General features: G+C 38.4%; 1 protein-coding gene and 1 pseudogene across 1 annotated transcript; both read right to left on the bottom strand.

Annotated features, from left to right (window-relative positions):
* Positions 1-10,597: 10,597 nt before the first annotated feature.
* LOC140927804 (TNF receptor-associated factor 2-like) lies at positions 10,598-11,378 on the bottom strand. Its single transcript, XM_073377488.1, is given in 1 exon segment — positions 10,598-11,378. A coding segment is annotated over 1 exon segment (534 nt). The 5' UTR covers positions 11,132-11,378.
* A 6,024-nt stretch (positions 11,379-17,402) lies between these two features.
* Positions 17,403-22,483, bottom strand: LOC140927792 (TNF receptor-associated factor 2-like; annotated as a pseudogene).
* Between the last annotated feature and the right edge of the window lie 5,135 nt (positions 22,484-27,618).

Here is a 27,618-nt window from a genome sequence, read left to right on the forward strand (position 1 = left end):
ATTCGCCTAACACCAACTAGATAGCAGATCCATTTATGGAAGTATTAAAAAATCGGCTGAGCACACGGCAAATTTTAACACAAAACCACGCCATCTCCATTCGGCGCACATTTTGTATAGTTTCCCTTTAAACACATGAAACATTTATAAATACATAAATTTCCTTTTAACAATGTAATTTCCCTGACCAAAGAGTGAAAAGTGTGCCTCAAAATTCTCCAAAATGTCGCTGCCTTGCTTATATTCAAAACAGGCCAAGCGCTCTCCGCAGTGAAGAAAATAAAGTTGAATTCCTCGATAAGCAATTTCATAATGATACGCTTTCCTTTGCCCACAAAAAGAGAACTGAGCTTTCTTTTGAGATTTTTCAATAACCTGTACAATGAATAGAAATCTCGCGCCGTCGAGTTTATTCGCCTGTTAGCCGTCAACGTACGTACATATACTTTAAACGCCTCTCCACCAAATAACTGACAATAATCAACAGGCCAAAGACCACATTCAGCCGTAAAAATTGCAGAGAAGGTACTGTTAGGTCGAACTTGGTATTCAAATCGCAAGAGTGCAAATAAATCAAGTCTGTATCTTCCCGGAAGACGGGAGCATTATGGAGTTGTTTGCTCAATCGGCATCCATCTTTAAAGTGATGACGTCACAAAGCAATTCGACAATATATGCAATGCATCATGGGAAGACTGCATAATCCTCCTTTCTCCTCATTGCAGTAATCGTGCCTAATTTGATGATGTATTAAGAATAAAGTAGGATGAAACCGATAATCAGATGTCTTTTACGATTTAAGTAATATCAAGTCAACAAAAAAATCTTGGATTTTACTTGTTACTTTATAGCCAGAGTGAGCTTCGCGCAAAGATTACAGAAACTCGGATGGATATTTTCTTCACAAGTCAACCTTTTTTATCGAAAAGTTTCTCTTACTTCGAAAAGTATGTTTACTTTGTTAAAATAGTTTAATTCATATCTTAATGTTTTGTCCTCAATGTTTATAAGTGATATTATCTTTATTCCAGGTGCCATCATGTTAAGATGCCAGGGCAGGATTCCGGTTGGACTTTATGTAACATATTAAACTATAAAGCTCTCAGTACACGAACATCTATGTACAACATCTCAGCTGGGAGTGCGTTATAAAACGTTGATGATATCATAGTCAAAACAAAAGTTAGTGTTCGCCTCTTACTCTTCTTTCTTACGGAATGATGGAAGATGGACAATATTGCTACAACACATTGAATTATCAACACAGAAGTGTTTCAATGAGAAATTCAAAACGGTGAATTTCATTTTTCCATTTTTATAGATAAATTTCCCAATGGTCTATTTTAGAGTTTATCTTTGCTATAACGACGACCTTTGAACTTGCATAACAAGAGTATTTCTCAATAATAATCATTTTAGTTTTGAAAGAGTTTTCGGTATCCGTTATTCATGTTTACATTGCAAAGCAACTGTGACCCGGCCTTGGTGTGACTTGTTTTAATAAAAAATATTCCACGATCAGAAGTAATTGCTTAATTTTATCATATAAATATACTAGTTCATCTAGCTAGGTGAACATACACGACTCGACAGCCATGATTCATTATTGCAGCTATGATTCCAAGACAGTCGATGAGTTGTGTGTAGGTCTGTGGATCAAATCCTTTAGTACGTATGCCGCGTATTATTAGTGAAACCTTTGCTATTCAAAGTAGACAGACTGCAAATTATCTTAGTTGCTAAAAAATATATATCTACGTGTCCTAACTGTTCATCAGTAGGATGCCTAAAATGCGCGCAATTCCACGATTGGTTTCGGCTCCATTAAATCCTATACCAATTGCAGAACATTTTAGGAGGATCCACCCACCATGTGAGCACAGTCACGGACAATGTATAAGTGAAGAAAATAACGCAAATTAAAATTAAGACGTTAATAAACGAACTAAATGTACACGTCAATTAAATAAATAAACAAATAATGCGCGCGCTCAAAATAAAATTGTACGCGCACACGTACCGAGATACAACTGAAATACAACACTATGCAATAAATAAATAATGTAAGGATACGATGGTGCAATTCAAGCCTGGATTGCTAATCTCATCTGCCGCAGGGCTGCACCATACGTTAAGACTAATGCGACTGAAGAATTTATTAAATGATTTCTGAAGTAGATTGGTTTCAAAGCCTTGCTGTCTGAGTCGTAATGAAAGTCCACGGAGTCTATTGATGAAGTCAACTTCGGACGTGCAAATTCTAGCATATCTCACCAGTTGAGATATATAAACACCGTAAGCTGCTGGATTGGCGGGAATGTTGCATTCATCACTTCAAAAAGTGAAACTCTAGGATTTTTTCTCCAGTTTTAAAGTTTTGACCCTGTTGAATACGTTTCGCAGCTCATAGTAATTGTACTTGCGTGAAGCTAGAGAAAAATTTTTTTTTTACTAACAAAGTTCTTGAAATAACGGGCACTGCGGTGGGCAATACACAACAAATACTATTCAGACAAAGAGCTTGAATTTTATCTGGAGGTATCAAAATACCCCGTCGGAAGGGAGCAGTGGTATTGTTCGCGATGAACACTGCTCGGGAGTTCATTTTACTTCCAAAACACATAGAAGGATAAGTCAATGATTTTATTGTTCGGTGTTGATTAACCGTCGATCAGCCCCGATAATGATGTTAGATTGTTCATATGCATAACATTTTTCAGTGCATCGAAAATAGGGGCTTGTGTAGCCTTAAGTACGTTGATCGAAAAGGAGTAATATTTTCGCGAGTGGAGTGAATGATAAGTAGAAAGAGTGAAAACTTTTTGAGTCTTATATGAGAGGTTATAAACAGTATAACAACGCATTTCGAAGTCCACGCCAACGGTTCAAATCAACTTGGTGTCATAAGTGATTATATTTTGCAAATCGCAAACCATGTAACCAAGTACAAGCTTACGGTAGCTTGCTTTTCTTGTTACTATCTATTTCATTAACTACCAAACTCAAACAAAGCCGGGTGGAACGACCGTTACTTAATGTTCACTACAGTTCTCTTTACACTGGAAGTTTTACGTAATGTTTATCTTATACAAATGAAGAAAAGTCATGTGACATTCCTTTGACATTATTGTGCGCGCAAATCTTTCACTCTAAAACGTGCATTAGCCCATTTTTGAGTACAATAACGTTTTACTCTCAAATTTATGGCACGCTTGATAATTTATTGAATGACCTGTTACTATAGCGTGTGGACAATAGAGTACACATAGATTATCATGTGACCGACCGAAAAAGCGCGGAAAACACACTCTTTCAAATAGAGGCGTGGCGGAAAACCAAAAGAGAATTTTATTTGCAAATATCACTACAGGAAAGTGCTATTAATATCTTTTATCATTTCCATTATATGTGCACCAAAAGATAGTTTTTAGAACACACAGTTATTAAATGACCATCACTAAAAGGCTAGGCTATGATTCCTGAAGGGATAACGTTCATGTTTCAACCTCAAAAACGGTCAAAAATTTGAATTAGGTGGATTGCTCTAGAAACCTTTCCAAAACTGGTTGTAGAATCACTTCAAAGTGTAAACTGTTAAACACCTGACATAGTCATTCTTGATGCATTTTTATTTACGCACTACGCAACAGATTTATCAAGCCATTTCGTCAACCGTATCTTTCGACTTAGCTTGATAGTAGGGTTATATAGTCTTAAAAATTCATTGTCACCCCTATTTGCACAAGTAAATGAATTTTACAATTTACGCGCAAATAAAAACAACGGATATTCAAATCTTGAAAAGTCTGTCCTGCTGTATAATAAAAATTGCTTAAATAGAGGGCTTATCAGTTGTTTTCCAGCGTACGCAAGTTTCATCCAATCTTAACTGTGGCCTCAACCGGAATTTAGCTTGAATGTGATAAAGTTGTTTAGCGCATTTATCTTTTTCCTGTTTGTTTCTACTGAAAAGTTCAGTACTGTAACAGAAATGTGTTCGAAACAATAGAGATGAAGATAGCCGGCTACAGAAACAAAACATTATAAACCATGTCTATATTTGTAATCATTAACAGTTCTGGGGCGAATATCACTTGATGAGTTAAAGAGTTGTCCCTGTTCAACTCGGAGAAGTAGGAGTAATTAAGATGGTCGATTGCCAAGGACCTGTCGTCTCGATCCCCTTAACAAATAGCCACTATACTCGTCTCCGAACCAGGCTTCTTGCATTGGTGAAACCGGCACAAAACCTAAGCACGCGACTGACCGAACACAAACGAGAGTCGAGGAATGGTGACGTCAACAATCACATTGCTGAGCACCATTTACAGACGAAACATCAAACTGACAGGGACTCTGCGACATGTATAACGTATTCTACATACTACTATCAACGTCTTACTTTAGAAAGCTGGTTTACTAACTTAGAACAAACGCCACTGAATCGTAGCCAACAGTTACCAGCGCCGTACAAACGACTTATTGACGAGATCGAGCAAAACTAACGACTAGAGAACTGACAATTTGACTAACAATAGACGACTGTTTAGCTGTGACAATAGACGGATCGAAACGCACCAATTACTGATTACGAGTCTTCATAGCCAATAACATCAGGGCTTAACTGACAGATGACCAATAACACCGCGACGTATTTGACCAATCAGATCAATAACCAGAGTATAATACCATCAACTGACGTGATACAACTCACTTTGACTCTGAAGATGACTACCGCACAGGTTGTCGAAACGTCAGTCACTGTCAACAACAACAGTCCTATTCAGGACTACGTTCACCCGGACGATCAAAGTATCATAGTTTACATTGTGCGTGTTTTCAGCTCTTCAGAGCTAGTGGAACCCCATATCATTCCTCTCAAAGTTCGCTTAGCTGTAGCGTTGAAGAGAGGAAGCTAAATGACAGATATATTTTTGAGAGACTGTGAGCATTGAATCTCGTTGCTTTACCGCATTTTAATACTGTATTGGGCATACACCTGTAATTTTGTGGTGTACTGTGTGTTGCTTGTCATGATGTCAACTAACATTGAGAAAAATTCAGCTGTTTCAGAGGAAGGACATGTCTTGACAGCTTATGGTTTTTTCTGGTCGTAAGCTTGGCCAGTAAATAAAACTCCGGACTTCTGCTTAAAATATATATTGATCCAAGTACATGACCAGCAGGGTCAGCAGTAAGAATAAAGAAAAACAGGCCCAAGGGAAAAACAGTGTTAAAAAGGGACCAAACAGAAAAAAAAACGGTACAAAGAAACAGAAAACAGCGTCGCCGGGAGTCGAACCCGGTTTATCTGCACGTTCAGGCAACTCCTTGACCACTGCACCACAGTGACACACATGATTTGAAAAATTAATTTGTCACATCAAAACAATTTTTCTCTGCCATAGACGCTGTTTGAAGCTGGTGGAGCTGTATTTACCATGAATTCAAATATATATTTGTCAATGATGAAAATTAGCTTAAGCGCGTATTTCAAAGCTATTTCGCATTATTTCGCGCTCAAAGGGCCGACTCGATGTAGATAATCGATCGAACTAGCTTTACTGAATTTGGTGGAGAATTAGGAGATCAACAGAGGCCCACACTCGAAAGATATGAAGTTAGGCCCGTTTAATTAGCAAAAGAATGGATGGAATATAAACGTGTATGATCTGTGAATGGAACCTCCTATTCTGGAGACTAGACCCTTAGTGCTTATTTTAGAGAAAAAAAAAAAGATTTGACTTTTGATGACCTTGCCGGTCCCGTGAAATAGATGGCGATCCCGCAACACGGCCCGCAAAACAAATTAAGAAAATTATACAATCACGGACACAATATATCAAAACGGTTTACAGAAGCAGACATTCGATCAAATAAGCCACATATAGCGATATTTGCTAGCTTCTTAGCTTTTCCTTGACCTCGCTCGTCGTTTCCCTTTGCTAATATAATCCGAGGCTCTTGCCCGTTACTATGTGACGTCATACTGGCAGGCGAAGCGGGCGTAGGTCAAGAAACTTAGGTGGAAAACAATAGAGTAACCTCCGCCCCCCCTCCCCCCCCCCCGAAGCACCCGATCACCGCATGTCTTATGTGGCTGGCGACTTATTTCAATAGCCAAATTTGGCGAAGCTTGCAGACACGATAGGTACGGGTCCTTCTAGCTTTGCCTAGCCTTGAGTCTTTAAGTAAAACCTGTAAAGTGATTACTCTAGACTCTCCATGGTAGTGCCTTCAAGTAATACCATCTAACTCAAAAATAATAATGTGCACAATGCCTTTTGGAACTGACTTTGAACTGTAAATGTATCTATTTTTTAGTTACGGTTCACATTAGGAAGTAATAATTAAAAAAAAATAAGCAAGCCGAATGATAAATCAATACATCGTATTTGAGAAGGCAAACAGTGACTTGTAACCTAGCTGCGCACTGAATTAGCCGTTTGATCTTTGGGATGACTCGAAACCGGTTTTACCTGTTTCAGTACAGGCAAAGACAAGACTCGAGCTATATATGTACTGACTGTTTTGAATCGCGAAACTCGCAATACAGACCTTCTGCAGTAATCTTCACTTTGTATTAAGGCGGAAGTCAAACAAATGATAGGGAACCACCCCACGACCTAAAACTTTGTGTTATTCATGATTTTAAGCAAAGAGGTTGTTTTTGGCTTTTACCCTCATATGTGACGATCCACTAGCTCTTCATTAGCTGAAAAAGCATAGCTACCTGATAGCGAGCTGATATGGAATGAATAACTAAGTAAAATAAGCCTGGTTATAAGTTTGCCTGTAACTGATTTCTAAACTACTGTGGAAGAAACGTTACGGATTTGAAGGCACCAGTTAATTTTCTTATATATGGAATAAATAAGCAGGTGGAAATGAGACAGTACTTTGTTGTAAAGAGTGCGCAATCCTGGATTCTTTCAGTTATCCTGCGAAATAGAAGCTCTCGCAATACTCTAGTGCAAAAACCGGTTAGACTTGTTGTGCGACTGTGGAAAACAATAATTATCATGCAAGATACAAAATATTTGTGACGTGAATGTCTTTATGCCACGACGGAAAACTAATGTTGCTTGTCTGTTCTTACAATACTGTCAGTAAGCAAATCAGTATTTCAAAGCGCTAAGCATATTTTTATTAAAAAAACTGCAATGATCAGATTAGCTGTAACGGTATTAGCAACAGCAGAGTTGATCATAATAATGATAATGACGATGATAATAATAATTAATAATGATTAATAATAATGATAATAACGATAACGTTATTTATTTATCGTTTTTATAATAATTATTATTACTATACAAGTAGTAGTCATGCGATAACAACACAAAAGTTTTACTCATGGATCCTTATACAGTATAAAAAGGATATCACAAATAAGTATTTAATCTATAAATAGATATATCTGGCATAGTGTAATCATTTCCTACAAGTCATAACAACATTCTAGCCACACCTGACTGATCAAACTGACAGACAAGCAAATAGAAAGCTTCAAATTGTTGAATATACATATATATTAACTGACTCGATTCCACTGGACCTGAAAGAAAACCGACAAAGCAGGTTTGTTTTATTGTAATAATTGTTTTCCGTACAAGTCACAGGGTGTTAATAGGATGCAAAACCGTCAGAGGGCTGTAATTGTGCATTTCTTAAGCTTTTCGCTGGATATTCTACCTAGGAAATGAATAATTTCATTCTCAATTTGAGAGAAATAAAATGAAGTAAAGTCAATGTTATTGAAAATTTGTAGCACATAGAAGACAGCAAATACACTCAAAAGTCGGTTGTTCTCGGTGAAAATTTTTATAAAATATCAGTTTTATCTCACTTCATTGTTATTTACAAATGAGCGGTTCCCTTCTGAAGTGACGCTGTTGCAATTCGAAGGAGTTGCTTTTGTAAAGCAAGGCATTGCCAACGGACAGTAGTTTCTGTTCCGAGGTAGAATTCTAGGTCTAGTCTCATAAATCAAAGCTTAAGACCGACTTAAGATGTTTTCATCGCCATACTGGAGTTTATCAGCATAGCTACTTCAGCAGTTCAACACTTTAAGGTACTAGTACGTTTGGTTGCTACACGCTTGGCAGTTGCTTTCAGTTTTGTTATTTCTCTTAAAAGCGCTAATGTGTTCCATCAAAACAACTTTGGACGCCACCAGCTGATCTCGATCCAAACAATTTTTGCAAGCCCATCGGGCGTTTCGTCTGCTGAATTAACCAGACAGTGCTTGAAGGCATATGCTATCATTGTTTACTACATGGTCTCATATCAAAAGGCGCGCTAATTTAGCCTCCGAATTTTATTAGGATCTAAGCTTTGGTATAAGGTAAGAATTTATCTTCAAAATAACACTAAGCTTAAAGCAATCTTTTCTCCTCTTTTACCCAGCGGTTGCGTACAGTTTCAGCTCTGAAAGTCTGAAACATAGGACCGACAAGACCTCAATAACTTTGCCTTACAGAAAGTCTTACTTAAAGTTGCTTATTAGTCTTATAAAGCTAGCTAGCTTACATATTCTCGCTATTCAGTTTTATCTTGCCATCTTTGAAAAAGCTTAGCAATTGCTTATCTCACAAACTACCATTTTTTGATAGTTACTAAATTTATTGTCAGTTTAGATCATTCTCAATCAACCAAAACCAACATCTAATTTCGTAAAAATCGTGCAAGCTACTTGTTAGTGTAGTAGTCGGAACACGAAACACTTAGTGTTCTGAATGAAAACGCAGCTCCTGTCGCAATTGATTAACATGGGCTTTGTTACTGTTTCCGCACCAAAGCAACAGGTTCCAGAACTGTTTTTGTGCGTTTTCGGGAACATGCTGTTTGTAGTTGCTCACTATCCCTTATCAAGAGCAACGAGATAAAACCGCCAGTTTTGTTTGTCGAAAGGAATGATATGAAGTTAGGCCCGTTTAATTAGCAAAAGCATAGATGAAATATAGACATGTGTGAAACAGTTGTGGTATTTTACCAGTGACAACATACACCTAGTTGCACTAACGTTATCATACAAAAAAGTCCAAAACAAAAAATGAGAATAAATTAGATATGCCTTGGTAAAAATGTTTTTTGGTTCATTCTTTCATCAGACCCTGAGACGCCTCATTGTAGTGAGCGTGCCAAATTTATTCTTATCATTTGCTTTTTTTCAATTTCCTTTCAGACGTTTTCCAATGATGATGTATTAAGAGCAAAGGAGGATTAAACCATTAAATCTGATAATTTTTGCGATTCAAGCAATATCACTGAGTTAAAAAAGTCTTGGTTTATAGTAATAGTGAGCTTCCGGCAAATATTTACCGAAACTCGGATGGGTATTTTATTCACAAGTCAACCTTTTTTTCGAAAAATTTGCCTTTCAGTTTGTTTTACTTGGTTAAAATAGTTTACTTCATGTCTTAATTTCATTCCTAAATTTTGATACGTGATATTATCCTTATTCCAGGTGCCATCATCTTCAGATGTCAGGGCAGGATTCCGGTCGGACTTCATGTGACATAACTAAGCTGTTCTTCTCGAACATCTATGTACAGCAGCTGGGAGTGCTTATAAAACATTGATGATGTCATGGTCGCCGCATATAAAAACAAACGTTAGTGTTCGCCTCTTACTTCTTTCTCACGGAAGATGGACAATGTTGCTGTACAACACATTGAATTATCATCTCAAAAGTGTTGCTATGAATATTCAGAACGTTGAAGTTGATTTTTCATTTTTTGTAGATAAATTTCCCTCCTCCCTCCCCGCCCCCCCTCCCCCCATTGTCCATTTAAGCTTTCTTTGCAAAAACGAGGACGACCTTTGAACTTACAGAACAAGAGTATTTCTCTATAATAATCAGTTTAGTTTTCAGACATTTCAGCATCCGTTATTTATGTTTACATTGCAGAGCAGACCCGGCCTTGGTGTGACTTGTTTTAATAAAAAAAAAATTGCACGATACACAAGTAATTACTTAATTTTCTTATATAAATATACCAGTTCATCTAGGTGTCCACTGTTATGACATTCTCTGTCTGCTTCCATATGTTTTTTTCATTTCTAAGTGTTCGACCGTTAACTGTAGTACTCTTTAAAGAAAGAATGACAAATATTATTTCAAAATTTCTACATAAAAGACTACCTATGTGGAAATATAATCAGTCAGAGATTGGAGACAACACGACAGTAACATGAGCAGGTGAGTTGGATCTGTTGCCATCCCATGTTAAACCGTATATCACAAGACGAGATGATTTTATAGTTGCATGGTCTTAGTTTCCATTGCACGTTTTAAAACCGGTAAACTTTTATGGGCCATCAAGAGGAAACGAAGTATGTTCCAGTCTTTCAGATTCTTGGCAGATAGAGAAAGAAAAATAAAACGGAGGAGAGAATAGGAGAAGAAACTAATAGCAAGACAGAATTAACGAGGTTTATACGATAATTTGAGCTCGTTTAAGCCCGTGATAGCCTGAACGTTAACCTGCTGAAGTCTTCTCTATCCTGAGTCTCGAGCTGTTTCTCTCGCTCTCCATTTGCTCAGTGATGCTTCGATAATCTGAAATACTGGAACAGGCTTCTGAAATCAGTGTTATAAATCCGTCGTATCGACCATGACCTTCAGAAACATAGTATCGTCTCGGACGAAGGCATGATTGTTTAACTGCAACAAGGGACAGAATGTAAGACACCGACTAGCGATGTTTGTTTCTCTTCTTGGTCTCTGGAAGGACGAGCTGTTTGGATCAGGCCTGAAAGAATCGATCACGTGTTCTACGTTATTCTGATCCAGCAGCATGAACGTAACCTTCTGTCTGAATGGCCAGCGGAATAACGCATCGTACTTACCACGCATGACAACAAAGAATGCAGAGATATGTGTCCCTCTTCTAATACCATCACCATTCAAGTAGAAACGCGCGCACATCTTGTATCCACAACGACTGGTAAAGAAGCACGGACTGTAAAATGATGTCTGATGTCCGGAGACGGTGTCTTACCGTTTTTTAGCGAACTCGGTAATTTTCCAAAGCAAGATTCCATTGTCACTGGAGACTTCCTGCTGCCTCACATATCCGTCCAAATCTGTCAGCATCACATTACGAAGTGCTAGTGAGTGACTCATGGACTCAAACTGTCTCTGTACTCGATCAGTTGTTCCATTCGAAGACCCCTGTTGCCTGGCTACGGTAGATACCTTAGAACTCTCAAAAATCAAGCCTGTGCTGACACAACTTGTGGACTGAGAACAACAGATTCTCAGGTACAAATTGTAAATGATACTAAGCTATTTTAAGGAATGAAAATAATCTTACTTAATAATTTAAATTGCTTTTTTTAATAATCGTTTTTATTATTTTGTGAAAAAAGACTGGCCGCGAGGGGTATCTTTTTATGCATTATCTTTTGTATTAAATTTGACGTTTATGGTCTTTGACCACTTTAATAGTTTCAAAGACACTTCACTGTTTTAAATACGCCCTTAAGTCATGTGTTGTTTTGATTCGTAACCTACTGTACGTAATTAACGTAACTAAATAACCAGCCAATACCCTCTCCACGACAGTCGGGGAGTTGTGTTTAGGCCTCTGAATGAAATCCTTTAGTACATATTCCGCGATATTTTTAGTGAAACCTTTGCTATTGGCTTTATCACTTCACAAAGTGAAACTCTAGGATTGTTTCTCCAGTTTTAAAGTTTTGACCCTCTTGACATTCGTTTCGCAGCTCATAGTAATTGTACTTGAGTAAAACTAGCAGAGTTCTTGAAATAATGCATGGGCATTGCGGTGGACAATACATAACAAATACTATTTAGACAAAGAAAGCTAATGAATGTTATCCTGGGGCATCAATATACCCCATCTGAAGGCTGAGCAGTACTTTACTTCCAAAACACGTAGTAAGATAATACAAATGATTTTATCGTTCGATATTGATTAAAAGTCCGTTAGCCCCGATATCGATAATGATGTTAGATTGTTCACATGCATAATTTGGATCAAACATCTTTCAGTGCATCGAAAATAGGGGCTTGTGTAACCTTGGGGTACGTTGATCGAAAAGGAGTAATATTTTCGCGAGTGGAATGAATGGTGAGTAGAAAGAGTAAAAACGTTTAAGCCTTATGAGAGGTTTTAAACAGTATAACAACGCATTTCGAAGTCCACGCCAACGGTTCAAATCAACTTGGTGTCGTTATATAGTTTGCGAATCGCAAACCATGTAACCACAAACAAATTATAACAATGACCCACTCCAGTTAGCTCAGCTAAATTTAAATCACAGAACCATGGCTATTTTAGTATACCGTCTGGCATTTACAAGAATCATCAATTTGATAGAGGCAAATGGCACTTAGATAGATACATAGATAGCTAGCTATATAGATATATTGGTTTTATCTGAATGTTGTCTGCTATATACTGGTTTTGTCTTTAGTGTTTATTAGTAAGCTTTTAGCGTGATTTTTTTTGGCACTTTTAGGGATACGGGATATAAACATGGATAAAGGGAATCTGCTTCCCCCATAAAAACAAATTCTAAAAAACACGATAATTAGGGGCTTACCCAATTCGGGTTCGATGATTGGCTGACTGGCGGGTTTTTACCTCACCTGTTAGTTGAATATATATACGTACATTGCATTAATTGAATCAGCGAGAATGACAGAGCAGTAACGAGAGAGACAAGGAACTACAATCTGACCTCTCAAGTACTACAAACAAGCCAAGTTTCTCGATTGAATTTATATCTCATTCATCCTGTTGCTTCACTGACCGCCAGAAACACGTCACAGCAATGATGTTCGAGCATATTTATGGCGTCGCCTCATTTATCGTGATGCTCATCTTACTGCTCTGTGTTTTCAAAATGTACTTGGCTCTTACAGCAACCTGCCGTGAGCACAGAGCCTTCCTCTTAGAGAGCGCGACAAGGGAAGAACAACAAAGAGTAAACAGAGGACAGAGAGAACTTGAAGCGGATAGAAGGAGCAATGCAGAAGAAGAAAGACCAAGAGAGTTCGCTCGTCGACGTCTCCCAGTGCAACATGATGAACGACGGTGTCTCGGAGTAAGTATAAAATTAATTAATTCTTTTTATGATTGACCTTAAATAAAGGCTGGCTCTCGTCAGTTTCTCCGGGGGACTGTATATTTAATGAAGGATCGTGGATTTAGGAGGCGCATGCAGTTTAACATAAAAGAAAGGGAGTATCAGCATGTCTTGACTGCAAGTAGTGTTTGTATCGATACGTCTTACGTCTCGTAATAAAACAGTTGTGGTATTTTACCAGTGACCACGTAAACCTAATTGCAATAACGTTGTCAAAAAGTATATTAAAAAAAACACAAAAGAAAAAAGTAAAATGGTTCTGGAATAAATACGACATGTACATTTGACACCATTTAACATCAACTGAGTTGAGAAAAGGTAATCTGGTCTCTGTAAAGATGTTTTTGCTTCATTCTCTAGTCCTCAGTGTAGTATGCAAGGCTAATTTATTCTTAGCATTTGTGGAGGCCAACCATACCTTGATATGCGTGTCCCTGAATGGCATTCATGTGAAAACCTCGCTGGTTATAGATAGTCTTTCAGTAAGTAGTAGGAGAGGATATTCTGGTTGTGGCATCATTGACACTAGAACGATTTGATTTGTCTTCCTGTTAATTTTGTCTCGCTGGAGAGTTTTCTTCTTAGGAAGTCCTGCATTGCACTACGCAGGCCCAGATCGTCTACAAATGGTAGGCGTACATTTTCCAATGATGATGTATGAAGAGCAAAGTAGGATGAAACCGTTTAAGGCACTTGTTCACGGTTCAGTGCATGCTCATGAATGAAATTACTTTTTTCCAATCTATTATTAATTCTATCGGTTGATAATCCCACTCACATGTATCTCCGCGATCTCAGAGTGTATTTCAAGGGAGAAGTCTATTTCAGAGTAACCTGAAGTGGGATGGAGGAGTACTAAAATCGCAGAAAAATTAGTGGATTATGCGGCAACACGATCAACGTTAAATTTATTGTTGACCCGAAGGTTTTATTCCATGGTTGATTAATTTACTGCTAATAGCACCTAAGTTGAACAAGTAACTGCCAGGGGAGTGTGCAGATTGGTTCTTTGACAACATTATGACATGATCATATTGCTTCCGCATAGACCGTGATAGACGATACAGCATGTCCCGGCAGAAAAACAGCATTTTGATCAACAAGCATGCGCTGAACCGTGAACCCGTCCCTTTAAATCTGATAACTATTGCGATTCAAGCAATATCAAGTTACTACAATTCTTGGCTTATAGTCAGAGTGAGCTCCCGCAAAGATTCACTGAAATTCGGATGGGTATTTTCTCCACAAGTCAATCTTTTTTTCGGAGAGTGTGTCTTTCAGTTTGTTTTACTTTGTTAAAAAAGTTTTTAATAGTGATATTATCTTTATGCCAGGTGCCAACATGCTCAGATGCCAGGGCAGGATTCCGGTCGGACTTTATGCAAATGTCACATGACTAAAAGCTTTACTACTCGAACATCTACTATGCACTACATCTGCTCGGAGTGCTTATATGATGATATCATGTTCACAATATTGCCATAACGCACTGAATTATCAACACTGAAGTGTTTCTGTGAGAAATTCAGAACGGTGAAATTTGATTTTCCATTTTTGTAGATAAATTTCCCTATGGTCTATTTTAGTTTATTTATTTATTTTCCTTTTTTTTGCGAAAACAACGACCTTTGAACTAGCATAGCAAGAGTATTCCTCTACAATAACCATTTTAATTTTTAAAAAGTTCTTCAATCCGTTAGTCATGTTTACATTGCAGAGCAACTGAGACTCCGACTCGCATGACTTCTTTTAATAAAAAAAATCGCACAACTACAATTAGTTTATTCTCACCATCTATCCAATATTACTTTTTCAGTTAAGAGAAGCTTTTTGTTATATCAAAAAACTATTCAAACGTGACCCCATTTCTTGTTGTTTTTTCTCATCCCCACCGTTTTACTGAATGAAGTCTGTTAAATTACAAACTTAAGTAGCACTTACAAGTTCAATTGATAAAATAAAATATGCTAACTCATCTAAGACTCGACTACCATTAACTCATTTCAGCTATGATTCACAAGTGTGTGTCCACTTTTACGTTTAAATCTTGATTAAATTCCGAAGTTTCCATTCTGTCTCATATTTCATTCTTGGGATATTACATGTCTCTGTCAACTTCCCCATGTTTTTTCATTTCTTATAGTATTAAAAAAAGCATATATTATTTAAAAATTTCTACATATAACACTTGTCTACCTATAAGGAAACATAATCGCCATATCAGTTGAGACCACACGACTGTAACATGGGCTGGTGAGTTGGATCTGTTTTCATCCTGTTAAACGGAATATCACAAAAGGCGGGATAATTTTATAATAAATAATAGGGAACTTAAGAACCACGACGGAGTTCACGACGACGACGTCTGTTGACTGGGAAAAGACTGGAACGAGAACGTCAGTTTCGACGGGAAAAAGGAAACTTAAGATGCAGTCGGTCGGTAGGTCGACGACGACGACACTGAATGCTAAACACAAGCGTAAACTGTGATGTTCGTTCGCAACAAAGTTTTTCGTAATGGCGTCTTTTAAAACAACGCAAGATCTTATTTTTTAAGCCGTGCCCCTAATTTCATGGACGATGGAGAATTGTTTGAGTTGTCTGACCTTTACGAGTGGAAAAACACCTGCTTTCCTTACAAAGATTATTCCACTTTCGACCTGCATGAGATGACCGAGTCCGAGTGCTTGTCAGAGTTTAGATTTGGAAAAAGCGACATTCTAATTTGATAGCTGTTTTCCATATAAAGGTTATTTCGTCTATATTAAAGATACATGATTTTTCTTACCTAAATACGTACAAATAAATTTATCACTTACGACTTCGCTCTCTCGGCCTCCACAGCTGTTGTCATTCTTCGAAGCGGTAAAAACAATTCATTAGTCGAATTTTCAATCAACATCGCTTGTTAGGAGAAAAAAGGAACGATACCTGGATTCGAGGATAAGAAAATGCAAAGGACTTCAAAAATCGCTTAAAACAGTGGATTTATACCTGCCAAGACTTGTGGATTGCAGGACGACGTGCTTCTACTTTGTTTGGCGTCGTCGACGAGACCACGACGACGAAATTTACTGGTCGCGCTTGCGCAGTATTCCGTAACTCACTTCCGGTCGTCGTCGACAAAGTCGTCGTCGTGGTTCTCAAGTTCCCTAATAGCATGGTCTTAGTTTCCATTGCATCTCTCTGGCATCCACGTTTCACGGTGTTTTTCAGTTCATCGAGTCTCTTCATATATTACTAGGACAAGTCCAATTTGAATATCAATGCAAATAATTTAAACTTTTTCCTTTTGTTTTTCATCGGTAGCACTTCCATAAAGATATGATTTGAACTATCAGGGGGAAACCGGAGCACCCGGAGAAAAACTCCCTCTAACATGCCTACTAGTCTGAGTGATTATTAAAATTATATATCACTGCACGAAAAATTGGATTTACACAAATTTACTCGGGGTAAATATGGTGCAAAAAAGTGCAAACTAGGGAGAAATTAAAAGCAAAGATGGTAAATACCGCATTTGCTTGCCAGTTTACATGGGGGTGTAAATTTTAGGGCAAATGCGGTATTTACCATCTTCGCCCTTTATTTAACCTTAGTTTGCAATTTTTTTGCACCAAATTTGGACTGAGTAAATTTGGTGAAAATCCATTTTTTCGTGCAGCGTTATATAAATATAAATTCCTAGGTTAACATACTCGACTCGATTACCATAGCTCACTGTAAGCATGACTTCAAACTGTTTGTCCGCTCATGATGCAATTGTCTCCAAATTGTAAAAACGGTCTCCAAATCGTTTAAAATCCAAAGTTGCCTATACCGTCTCATATAGTTCACTATTAATTCGGTTATTACAAGTCATTGTCAACTTCTGCATGTTTCTTCTTTTTAGTAATTTTTTTTGTTTCTTTCTTGTTTGTTCGCGAAAATATTTTTTCTAGACAAAATTACGTATGAAATTTTTAAAACTCTTAATGATGAGATAACCCATATATAAATACTGCCTGTGTTTGAACTTAACCAGGTAAGACTACACGTCTATAAAATAGACGTCTATAAAATAGTATATTATATCCGTATACAATGTCCTAAATAGAAGAATGCACCCCAGATCGAGATTAATCGTTGCCCGCGTTCCCCGTCCTTTCCCTCCCCCGGTCTCCCGCTAGCTTCATTGTCTCCAGAGTCTGAAAACCTGACATTTTTTTTCTGAAACCGAAACTAATTAAGGGAAGGTGCTATCAAGGGAGGATCCTTAGAGTGGGATTGAAACATTGCGCCCATTTGAGCCCGTGTTAGCATCAACTTTAACCCGCGTAAGCCTTCTCTACCCTGAGTCTCGTGCTGTTTTTCTCGCTCTCGCTTTGTTCAGTGATGCTTCGATGATCTGAAACATTGGAGCAGGCTTCTAAAATCGGTGTTATAAATCCGTCGTATCGACTATGACCTTCAGAAACATAGTATCGTCTCGGACGTAGGCATGATCGTTTAACTCCGACAAGGGACAGAATGTAGGGCACCCACTAGCGATGTTTGTTTCTCTTCTTGGTCTCTGGAAAGATGAGCTGTTTGGCTCAGGTCTGAAGGAGTCTATCACGTGTTCTACGTTATTCTGATCCAGCAGCATGAACGTTACCTTCTGTCTGAATGGCCAGCGGAGTAACGCATCGTACTCACTTCGCATGACTACAAAGAATACCGAGATGTGTGTCCCTCTTCCAATACCATCACCATTTAAATAGATGCGCGCGCACATCTTGTATCCATAGCGACTGGTAAAGAAGCACGGGCTGTAAAATGACGTCTGATGCCCGGAGACGGCGTCTTGCCGTTTCGTAGCGAACTCAGTGATTTTCCAAAGAAAAATTCCATCGTGACTGGAGACTTCCTGCTGCCTCACGTATTCGTCCAAATCTGTCAGCATAACATTACGAAGTGCTAGTGAGTGACTCATGGACTCGAACTGTCTTTGTAGCCGATCAGTTGTTCCGGTCGAAGACTCCTGTTGCCTGGCTAGGGTAGACACCTTTCTCTGAAGTTCTTCATTGAATCTGTTTGCTTCAACCAGCGAAATCTCGAGATTGGCCGTCTTTCCATCTTCAGCAGTTAACCTCTGTTAAAGCTCCTTGACAAACGTTGGATCAAATGCTGATGCTGAGTTTGAGCTATTCTGTCTAGAACTTTCCAGTTGCCGTATTCTTTCTTCTTGTTGAACCAGTTTTAATCTGAGTTCTTCATTTTCTTTCAGTATATTCTCAACTTGTTTAGCATAGCGTTCCAAATCTTTCTGTTTTGGTAGATTTACGCCATTCATTGACACGAGACCAGATTCCCGCACCATCGAGAACAGCTGCACTACGGTCTGAAAAAGGAGCATCAAGTGACTGGAAGCATTTTCCTCTTCATGCTTCCTTCGTTCTTGCAGCTTCATAATCTAAGGAAAACGAAAACGAAATAGTGTATTAACGCTGAGAAGCTTTCATTAACACGCAGCCCACCCACAGATTACCAAATGATTGCTGTTTTGCATAAGTAGTCTTAAGTATTTGCATACCTCAATCTCAGGGCATCCAATTTGCGCCCAGGGACAACTTGATTGTAATTCCTCACAGTCTCCATTTACCGGATCAGTATGGGCGGGCATCTGATGTAATAAGTATAGCGACCGAAGTTAAATCTCGAACGTTTTTTTTGTTGTTCATTATGACTATAAGCATATGTTTAGTCAATGTAAAAAGTGAATTTTTATATTTGTCACCCACGAAACATCTAAGAGCTAGCCGTTAAGAAACCGTTTATACAAGTGCTTGCGTTCCATGCAAATCAAATTGAATTTGGATTTTTTTTCGAGCTGGAGCTTGCTAATACAGAGTACCAGGAAAAAAAACCCTATCGGAGCAAGAAATAGAATGAATTTAGACTCAGGTACAGCAGTCAAGTGCACCGTTTTTGGTGTTGTCGGGTTTTCGGTTGGCTTGATGGGCAGAAAGTGCTCGTTAACATCAGTTTGCTCACCTGAGAACGAGATATGTCCTGTCTTCCACATTCTGTGCAATCCACAGGGACGGAGGGACACTGAGAGTCCTGGTGATCCTGTGCATAATGAATTTTAATAGTCACTAGTTAAGAGGTCACTGTGAACAAAGTATCCAGGCCGACTGGGTATTGAATTAAGAAGAAAAGACCTCTTGTTTATGAGACTTAATACCGGCACCGATTTCCGGTGATTTGTGTTGTTAGCGGGTTAGACAAATGAAGAAATGTGCAAAAAGTCAATAAGAGTGAGAAGAAAGGGAAATTAAAAATGAGTGGTCCTTAAAGACGTTAATACCAAAGAATTATCTCAAAACTAGAAAATTTATTGTTGGAAAGGAAGACGTAAAAGTATACTTTAAGGCTTAAAGTAACGCATTAAAAGGATCGTATCCCAGATCATGACAACTCAGGGATAAAAAACAAATTTTATGAGGGTTATTGTTACCTTCAAAAATGCAAACTCTACAAGAGTTTGGCAGTGGTCACATTTTTCCATTCTGAATTGACACGATTTCTCAAGATGCTCTACCAGGCTTGATCTAGTCACCAGTTCACCGCATTCTGAATGCACGCATGGAACTTGAACGTACTCACACACAGCCTCGTGATCCTAACACACAAGAACACGTAATTGACAATTATGACAATAATTATCGAGATAATAATAACGATAATTTAAAACAATACGCGAGGAATTGTGTTTTAGAATCGACAACTGTCCAGCTAGAATCACTGGAACTAAAGGAAATGTTTTGTTGCCAATACCGATAAAAGAAAGACGCGCGCCATTACAGTAATTTTGCTTTGTATTCTCTTATTTAGTATTGGCTAAGACTTCATTAGCATGTTGAAAAAGAACTATACTACTTAGGCCAAATTGGAATCGCTTTTCTCTGATAATATATTCTAACACACGTTGATAAGATTCCTGCTCCAAAACAAGGATTAAATTATGCGCCCTATACTTCTTTAGCCAAATTGACGATTGTTCATTACACCGATAATGTTCTTACACGCGCGGATGAGATTCCTGCGCCAAAACACGGAGTACATCTAGCACCCTAAACTACTTCGGCCTAATTAAAAACCATTTTATCTCGTCTATCATATCTACATCTCTACATATTTCGTAGATAATCCAGCTGATACGAGCATGGACATCACAGAGGGTCTATCTGAACAGTTAAAGGTGGGAGTTGAAGATGAGTGGCATGTTTAGCACCATAATTGAATCAATAGCCCCAAGACAAGACGAAAAATCTTTTCAAGCGATCTTGGTACTTTCATGACAAGATGACAAGGTGTACAGCTACGGATTAACCTGACTGGGACCGCTCTTGCCAGTAGGGCTGGAAGTGGGTATACATCATGACTTATTTGCATATCATGTAGAAGCTTATTTATTACCTCTCGTTTTCTAAGCTCGTCTTTCCAATCACATCCTTCTTCTTGATGAATGCAATGGACCAACAGTGACTGTATCTCACGCTCGACAAATCGGTCCAAAAATACCTGCAGAGTGATACGAAACAAAGAATTTCTATCATATATTAGACACGAAAATAACAGTTACTACTTGACCCATGCAGAGTAAACGAAAAGGTTGGCAAATAATTTCGAAGGTGACGGATAAGACAACTTTATGTGTGCTCCTTGGGTGATATCTTACAAAGGGATTTAGAATTGCTTTTACGACAAACCTCAAACCTCAGTTTCAAGTTGAAAATTTCTTAAATTAGACAATGAAACGCGAAAAATTGTCCAAAATAGTTTTTGTGGATGAACTTGACATGAAACTACAATTACATTTTTTATGGGTAGCTAGTTTTGTTGAACAGTAAATAAAATGTTAAGAAAAAATCATGATCACGTAGTTCAAATTGACGTTTAGCAGTTTACCGTAAACGTGATTATAAACTCTCTCCATTAACAGAATAATAAGACGTCAGCGTAAAGTGGCACCACTGGCGTCTGGTATCGGTCTATTTATGTATAATATACTTCACTTGTGGCTAGCTGGTGATCTGATAGTAGAGGTAGAGGTGGACCATATCAACGGAGAGACTTTCTTTACTCTTTTCGAACAAGAGAATGGTTTTGCGTCGCCTTCGAATTAACTTGAGAAAGAAGGACGTCACCGCCCAATGCCGTGATCACCCAAACCGAGACCTTGGTTGTTGTTCCAGTCGGTCAGGGTTTGAGCGCGCGGCCTACCGCTCAGAATTCAAGCGCTCTTCCAACAGAGATAATCGAAGTGGATCGAAATGGGCCGGGGTGGGGTGAGCGGGGGGATGCATGAGGATGCAGCATCATCAAAGCGGGTGGCGTGTGATAAAAGGTATACTTATTAAGACTCTCTGACTAAGGCAATGTTTACATGGAGTTGCGGGACCCCAGGTAGGTGAGGTAACCCGCTTAGGTGGGGTATAATCTATATAATCTCTCATTTTAATTTTATGACGTTTACATGATAGCTAGGGTGACCCGCCACTTGTTACCTCGATCACCTATCTGGGGTCCCCCACCTCCATGTACACAGACCCTAAAATAACCGCACAAGAAAGGCGACTTTCGTCTCGCTTGGTTCATAGAGCGCCTGTTTGGATACAGGCTACAGTATGTATTCAGGAGGTTTCACTGACGATAAATCTCATGACAAAAAAAGGCGAACCTGTTCTCTATGAATATCTGATCCATCAATGATGCACTTTCCAACTTCTTGCCTGTAAATTTAAGGACAGGGATCAATGTGTATCAACCAGCAATACGAAGAATACATGATTATCGGGTATTTATCTGATTTTTGTTTGCCAGTTAACTGTAGTAAATTTATTATCACCTGGCCCAGTTCATCAAACGTTGGATAACGCTATCCCCCGGATAGATCACTGTCCGCTGGATAAGTATAAGAGAAACGTAAGCGCTTTCTCCACTGACTGGAAAGTGACTTATCCAGTGGATAGCATTATCCACCTTTTTGAACAACCAGGGGCTTGAAGTGCAGTTACCATTTATCTGCACCACATTAGCCATGCAGCTATCGTCAGCAATTGTAGTTATTCGTATTATACCAGTCCTTTATCAGCTTTTGTCTACAGTTAACTACTTACTTTAAGAGGTAGGCTAAGGATATTTCAGCTGGCCAGGACAATGACGACGCACACGACGTACTTACCAAAGAATCGTTACCATGCATGTTTCGCAGTACCTATGACCACATGCTATTGTTTGCACAGCTTCTCTAAGAAGTCCCTCACATTTAGGGCACAAATGTTTTGTGTCGATTACTGATCGGTCCGCGGAAGATAACTCATATCCAGGCATTGTAGGCCTAAAAGTAGAAAAAAAATTACTTGCTGTAGTTACTTGAAAAACAACTCGAACAACAAGCAAATATTTTGCTTAGCTTGATGTTAAACGGTGTCTAACTGGCAGATCAACTATTTGTCGATAATAACGGAATCAAACACTCGCGTTATAACAACAAGACAGTCAGACAAACATCATATCTGCTTTTTTATGTGCCAGATCAATCTCCTTCTCAGGTGCCTTAATAATGCGCGAGGCGCACTAGAACAGTCATCACATCAAACTCTGTAAAGACTGGAAATAGGATCGCGAGGTTGCGCCTTCCCATAACTCCTTGCTCTCCAACTCACCCTTTTTGGCCGTGCACATTAGTGACCTTTAGATTCGAGGACGAGAACGACTACGAGAGATTTGATTTTAAGTTTTTTCGCGTATTGTCAAAAAATAGACACCCCGGAATTCTTCATTGTACTTTCTTTCACCAGAAAAGTAAGCACTGTTACCTTTAGTGAAGGAGGTTACGCGCTCTCCTGATGGCAAAATGCTAAAATGACTTCTAACATTTGATAACTCGTTTCCGCCACTACGACATTCTCGCTAAAACTCGTAGTAGAATGACGAAGGCTACCACGTTTCCTTGCCAAAATCACGCTGCCTCACGCGCATGTACTACTTAGAATCGCATAACTGAGTAAAATCTGGCATTCTGATTGGTTAACGAAGCGAGGTATTTGTTGTGGAATTACGAGTTTAAAAACGAGGCTAAGCGTTATTGTTTCGCATCTACGTAACAACTATCGTCAAATTCTAACACAACAACTGCAAAAAAGGTTTTCGACAATGTCATTTTAAAATTTTTTCAAAACCATTGTCACCCTTTGAAGAGATAAAAACAAACAAGAGCGTTTTTTAAAGTGAGCCGGAGGTTCTTCCTTGTTTTGAACTGAACTACAAATTCTTGTAGAGGCATAGAAACCTCTTTCGCTCGCGACAACGAAAAAACAAGAAACTCCTGTGAACACGGCCCAGAAAACGGCAAGCCAAAGTTCAACCAAACAAAACGGAGAAGCGACAAAGGAGGAAGTGCCAGGGTCGATTGTCACATATACAAAAGAAGAAATAAATACCTTCAAAGACAACATGGCCCCTGAAAACAGGAAAAAGGGTACGCCGCTTGCAATCGCCCTGAATCGTGGTATTTAGAAAAGTACAAAACAGAACTGAACTTGAACAGCATTTCTAAAACATTTCAAGGTACCTACCTTATAATCAATCAATCAATCAATCAATCCCGACGTTAAACTTTCAGTACTTTTGCTTGGACACTTCATTTCTTTCAGTTTTGCCACCGAAGAGTTAAAAGGTGTAAATTATTTTCCTTCTCGAGCAAATGACCATTTTGAAAAAAGATGTTATAGATAAACGGCTTGTAAATTCAGTGAAATACCTCTGTTTATCCTTACGATTAGTGTGAAGCTTGTTTACATGTAAAAAAGGTTTGAAAACAAATGTAAAAACAAGCACAAGGTACACAAAAAGTTGTCGAACGTTCAAATGTGTACGACTGACGACCTTGCTTCCTATTCGCTAACGCAATGACAGTTCTGACAGTTGACTCTGAAATGGATTTCTGGAGCGCGCACTCAGGATAAAAACAATCAATATTATTCCTGTTTTTTTTTTTTCTGATTTTTATTCAATTATGCGATTCAAGGAAAATCCATTACCTGACTCGTGAATTCCACGTTAAATTGCACTTGAAAACCGATATCGGTTTTCGGGTGCAATTTAACGTGGAATTCCCTCGTCAGGTAATGAATTTTCCTGTAGTATTGAGAAAATCTCGTACTCGTATAGTCGTTCTCGTCGTAGAATCTAAAGCTCTCTATTAATGGCCAGTTAACTGCTGTGATCGTATCACATACAAACGTTGACCAATAAAACCTCAGGGCTGATATTACTCTGTAAAAGGAAGAAACTTCAAGTGGCAGTTCCATATACACATTACTCTTGATAGCTAACCAATTGCAATGGTGGCGTCGCAAAATATCGGCTTTAATGAGGCTAGCGATAAATAAGTCATAACACCTGAAATATTCAACTAGCTTGAAACTGAAAAATCGAACTTGAATACACATTTTTCAGGCTAAGTATTGGCACTGCTTAGTAAATTGGGTAACTGATTATTTCAATTGTTTTGCTTCTATTTTCCTCCAAAGTAGAAAATACAGACTCATTACCTGATTACCCTTTTAAAAACTCATTCACTTCAGTGACAGCGTTTATTTACCCGTCTTAAAATTAACTGTATGGCACAATATTTCTGAGTTTAGGGTAGCCGCGGCAGATATCAAGTCAAGAAAAAGAGCATGAAAAACTCGACCATTTATGACCTCTGCGATCTCACGAGCACCACCGAACAGCTTTTAAAGTGAGTGCGGGCTCTAAACGAAATTCGGAGGATAAATGTGAAGAGGTTGTAGCATATTTTAAAACGGAAAAGTGAGCGTTATTTTGATTTGGAAATTTTTAAAATTACGTCACATTATTTCTTGCGTTTGCCAGCAAATATGTCCTCATTCCTCTCGTTCTCTCGTTTTTTGTCGCTACATTTTTAGAAAGCCTCATCGCCATTACTAGAAAGCTATAAGCGCATTTTGCTTCCGAGATTGATACTTTTGTTCGGTAAAGCAGGTATACGCCTACGTGTAGAGTGGACATGCAAGTCGACCACAATTTTCCAATTGTCTATACTTAGTTATTTCAAACAAGACGTGATAAAATGTTCAAAGCTCTTTTCTGCGTTTTATTATGTTTTCTCAAGTACCAATTTACGCACTCAACCAGACAAGGTTTAACGTTTAGGTGAAGCTCAAACAAGCCATTTTATTTCCTTCACCGTTTTTATGGACCAGACGAAGCTGTCTGAATAAAGACAAATGATAACAATTAAGTCCAAGAGGGTTTTGCAGGCTATTTAAATGGAAAGTTTTGAAACAAAACGTTTAGACAATCTCTCAATGTTTATCTTGTTTTGTTCTTGCTATGTTAAGAAAGGAGCCGTGTTCAACATGTACAGAACTCAACACTACTGATTATACTGAACGTGCGTTCAGTGAAGTATGAGTTCTGTCTATTCTTAAGCTCTCAGGCATGAATTTACACATGATTAAATCAAAGTAATTTCTTTTGAACCGTTAACTCACTTTGGTTTGCAAATGAAAAGCTGAAAGTGACGGCATAATTTTGGTATTTGACAGAACAGGAAAAGGAACACGCACCTAGACAATAAACCATCGATCCGTTAAGTTTTGAATTGGTTTTATAACTTGCCCCGTTCAGTTTAGAGAAGCGAATCTTACTATCAAATTCAGAGCGGTTAAATTTGATTTTCCATTCTTGTAGATTAATTTTCCTAGAGGCTATTTTAGTTTTTTTTTTTTTTTTTTTTTTGCTAAAACAACGATCTTTGAACTAGTATATGGGAATTCTTGCACGCGGAAGTATTATAGGTATTTACTTGGTGTGTGACTGCTTCTTCTACAGTCTATTTTAGTTCTTTTTTTTTTTTTTTGCTAAAACGACGACCTTAGAACTAGTAAATGGGAATTCTTGCACCCGGAAGGGTTACAAAGGCTGTATCAAATATTGTGGTGAATACCGCCCTGGAGAAACAAACTTGGATGTAAGTACCCTTAGCCCCTTCTACATGCAGGCTACCACGTAATAAAAGTTAAATTAATATTTAAATGTAGTTGAATTACCCTCATTGCAAAAGTCTATTTTCGAGCAATTTGAAAGAAACAGTTCTCTAGTAAGGGTATTATCACATGACCTGTATTGGGATGAAAACAAAACACAAGGTGAAGAGGTGAATTACCTTACTAGCTTTCCCGGACAGTTCGAGTTCTGTGATTGGCTGATTGGCGGTCTATGTTGATCTCCTTCACGTGTTAGTTGAATATATACGCCATGGATAATTGAATCCGTGAAAATGACTGAGCAGTCACGACAAGGAGCTACAGCCTGACCTTTCAAGCACTACAAACAAACCAAGTTTCTCAAGCAAGTTTATTTCTCATTCATTCCGTTGCTTCACTGACCGCCAGGAACATAGCAATGATGTTCGAGCATATTTATGGCGTCGCCTCATTTATCGTGATGCTGATCGTACTGCTCTGTGTTTTCAAAATGTACTTGGCTCTTACAGCAACCTGCCGTGAGCACAGAGCTTTCCTCGTAGAGAGCGCGACAAGGGAAGAACAACAAAGAGTAAACAGAGGACAGAGACTGGAAATTGAAGCGGATAGAAGGAGCAATGCAGAAGAAGGAACACCAAGACGGTTCGAGCGTCGGCGTCTCCCAGTGCAACATGATGAACGACGATGTCTCGGAGTAAGGATAAGATTAATTAATTCTTTTTATGATTGACTTTACATAAAAGCCGGCTCTCGTCAGTTTCTTCGGGGGACTGATATTTAATGAGGGATCGTGGATTTAGGAGGCGCGTGCAGTTTACTACATAAAAGGAAGGGTCTATGAGCATGTCTTAACTGCAAGTAGTGTTCGTATCGGTAAGTCTTTCCTGTTTTCTCCTTTAGAAAGATTGTAATAAAACAGTTGTGGTATTTTACCAGTGACAACATAAACCTAATTGCACTAACGTTGTCAAAAAGTCCAAGAAATTAAAAAAAACCAAAAGAAAAAAGTAAAATAGGTTTGGATTAAGTTAGACATGTACATTTGACACCATTTAACATCAGCTGAGTTGGGAAAAGGTAAACTGGCCTCTGTAAAGAAGTTTTTTGCTTCGTTCTTTCGTCCTCAGTGTATAGTGAGCGTGCCTAACTTATTCTTATGATTTGCTTTTAAGAACAAAGTAGGATGAAACCTTTAAATCTGATAACATTTGCGATTCAAGCAATATCAAGTTAATACAACCTCTTGGCTTATAGTCAGAGTGAGCTTCCGGCTGAGATTTACTGAAACTCGGATCGGTATTTTCTTCACAAGTCAACCTTTTTTTCTGAAAATGTGTCTTTTAGTTTGTTTTACTTTTTAAAAATTGTTTACACAATTTTATTCCTAAATTTTTAATAAGTGATATTAATTCTATGCCAGGTGCCATCTTGCTCAGCTGCCAGGGCAGGA

Source organism: Porites lutea, chromosome 2, assembly GCF_958299795.1.
Source record: "Porites lutea chromosome 2, jaPorLute2.1, whole genome shotgun sequence".
NCBI lineage: Eukaryota > Metazoa > Cnidaria > Anthozoa > Scleractinia > Poritidae > Porites > Porites lutea.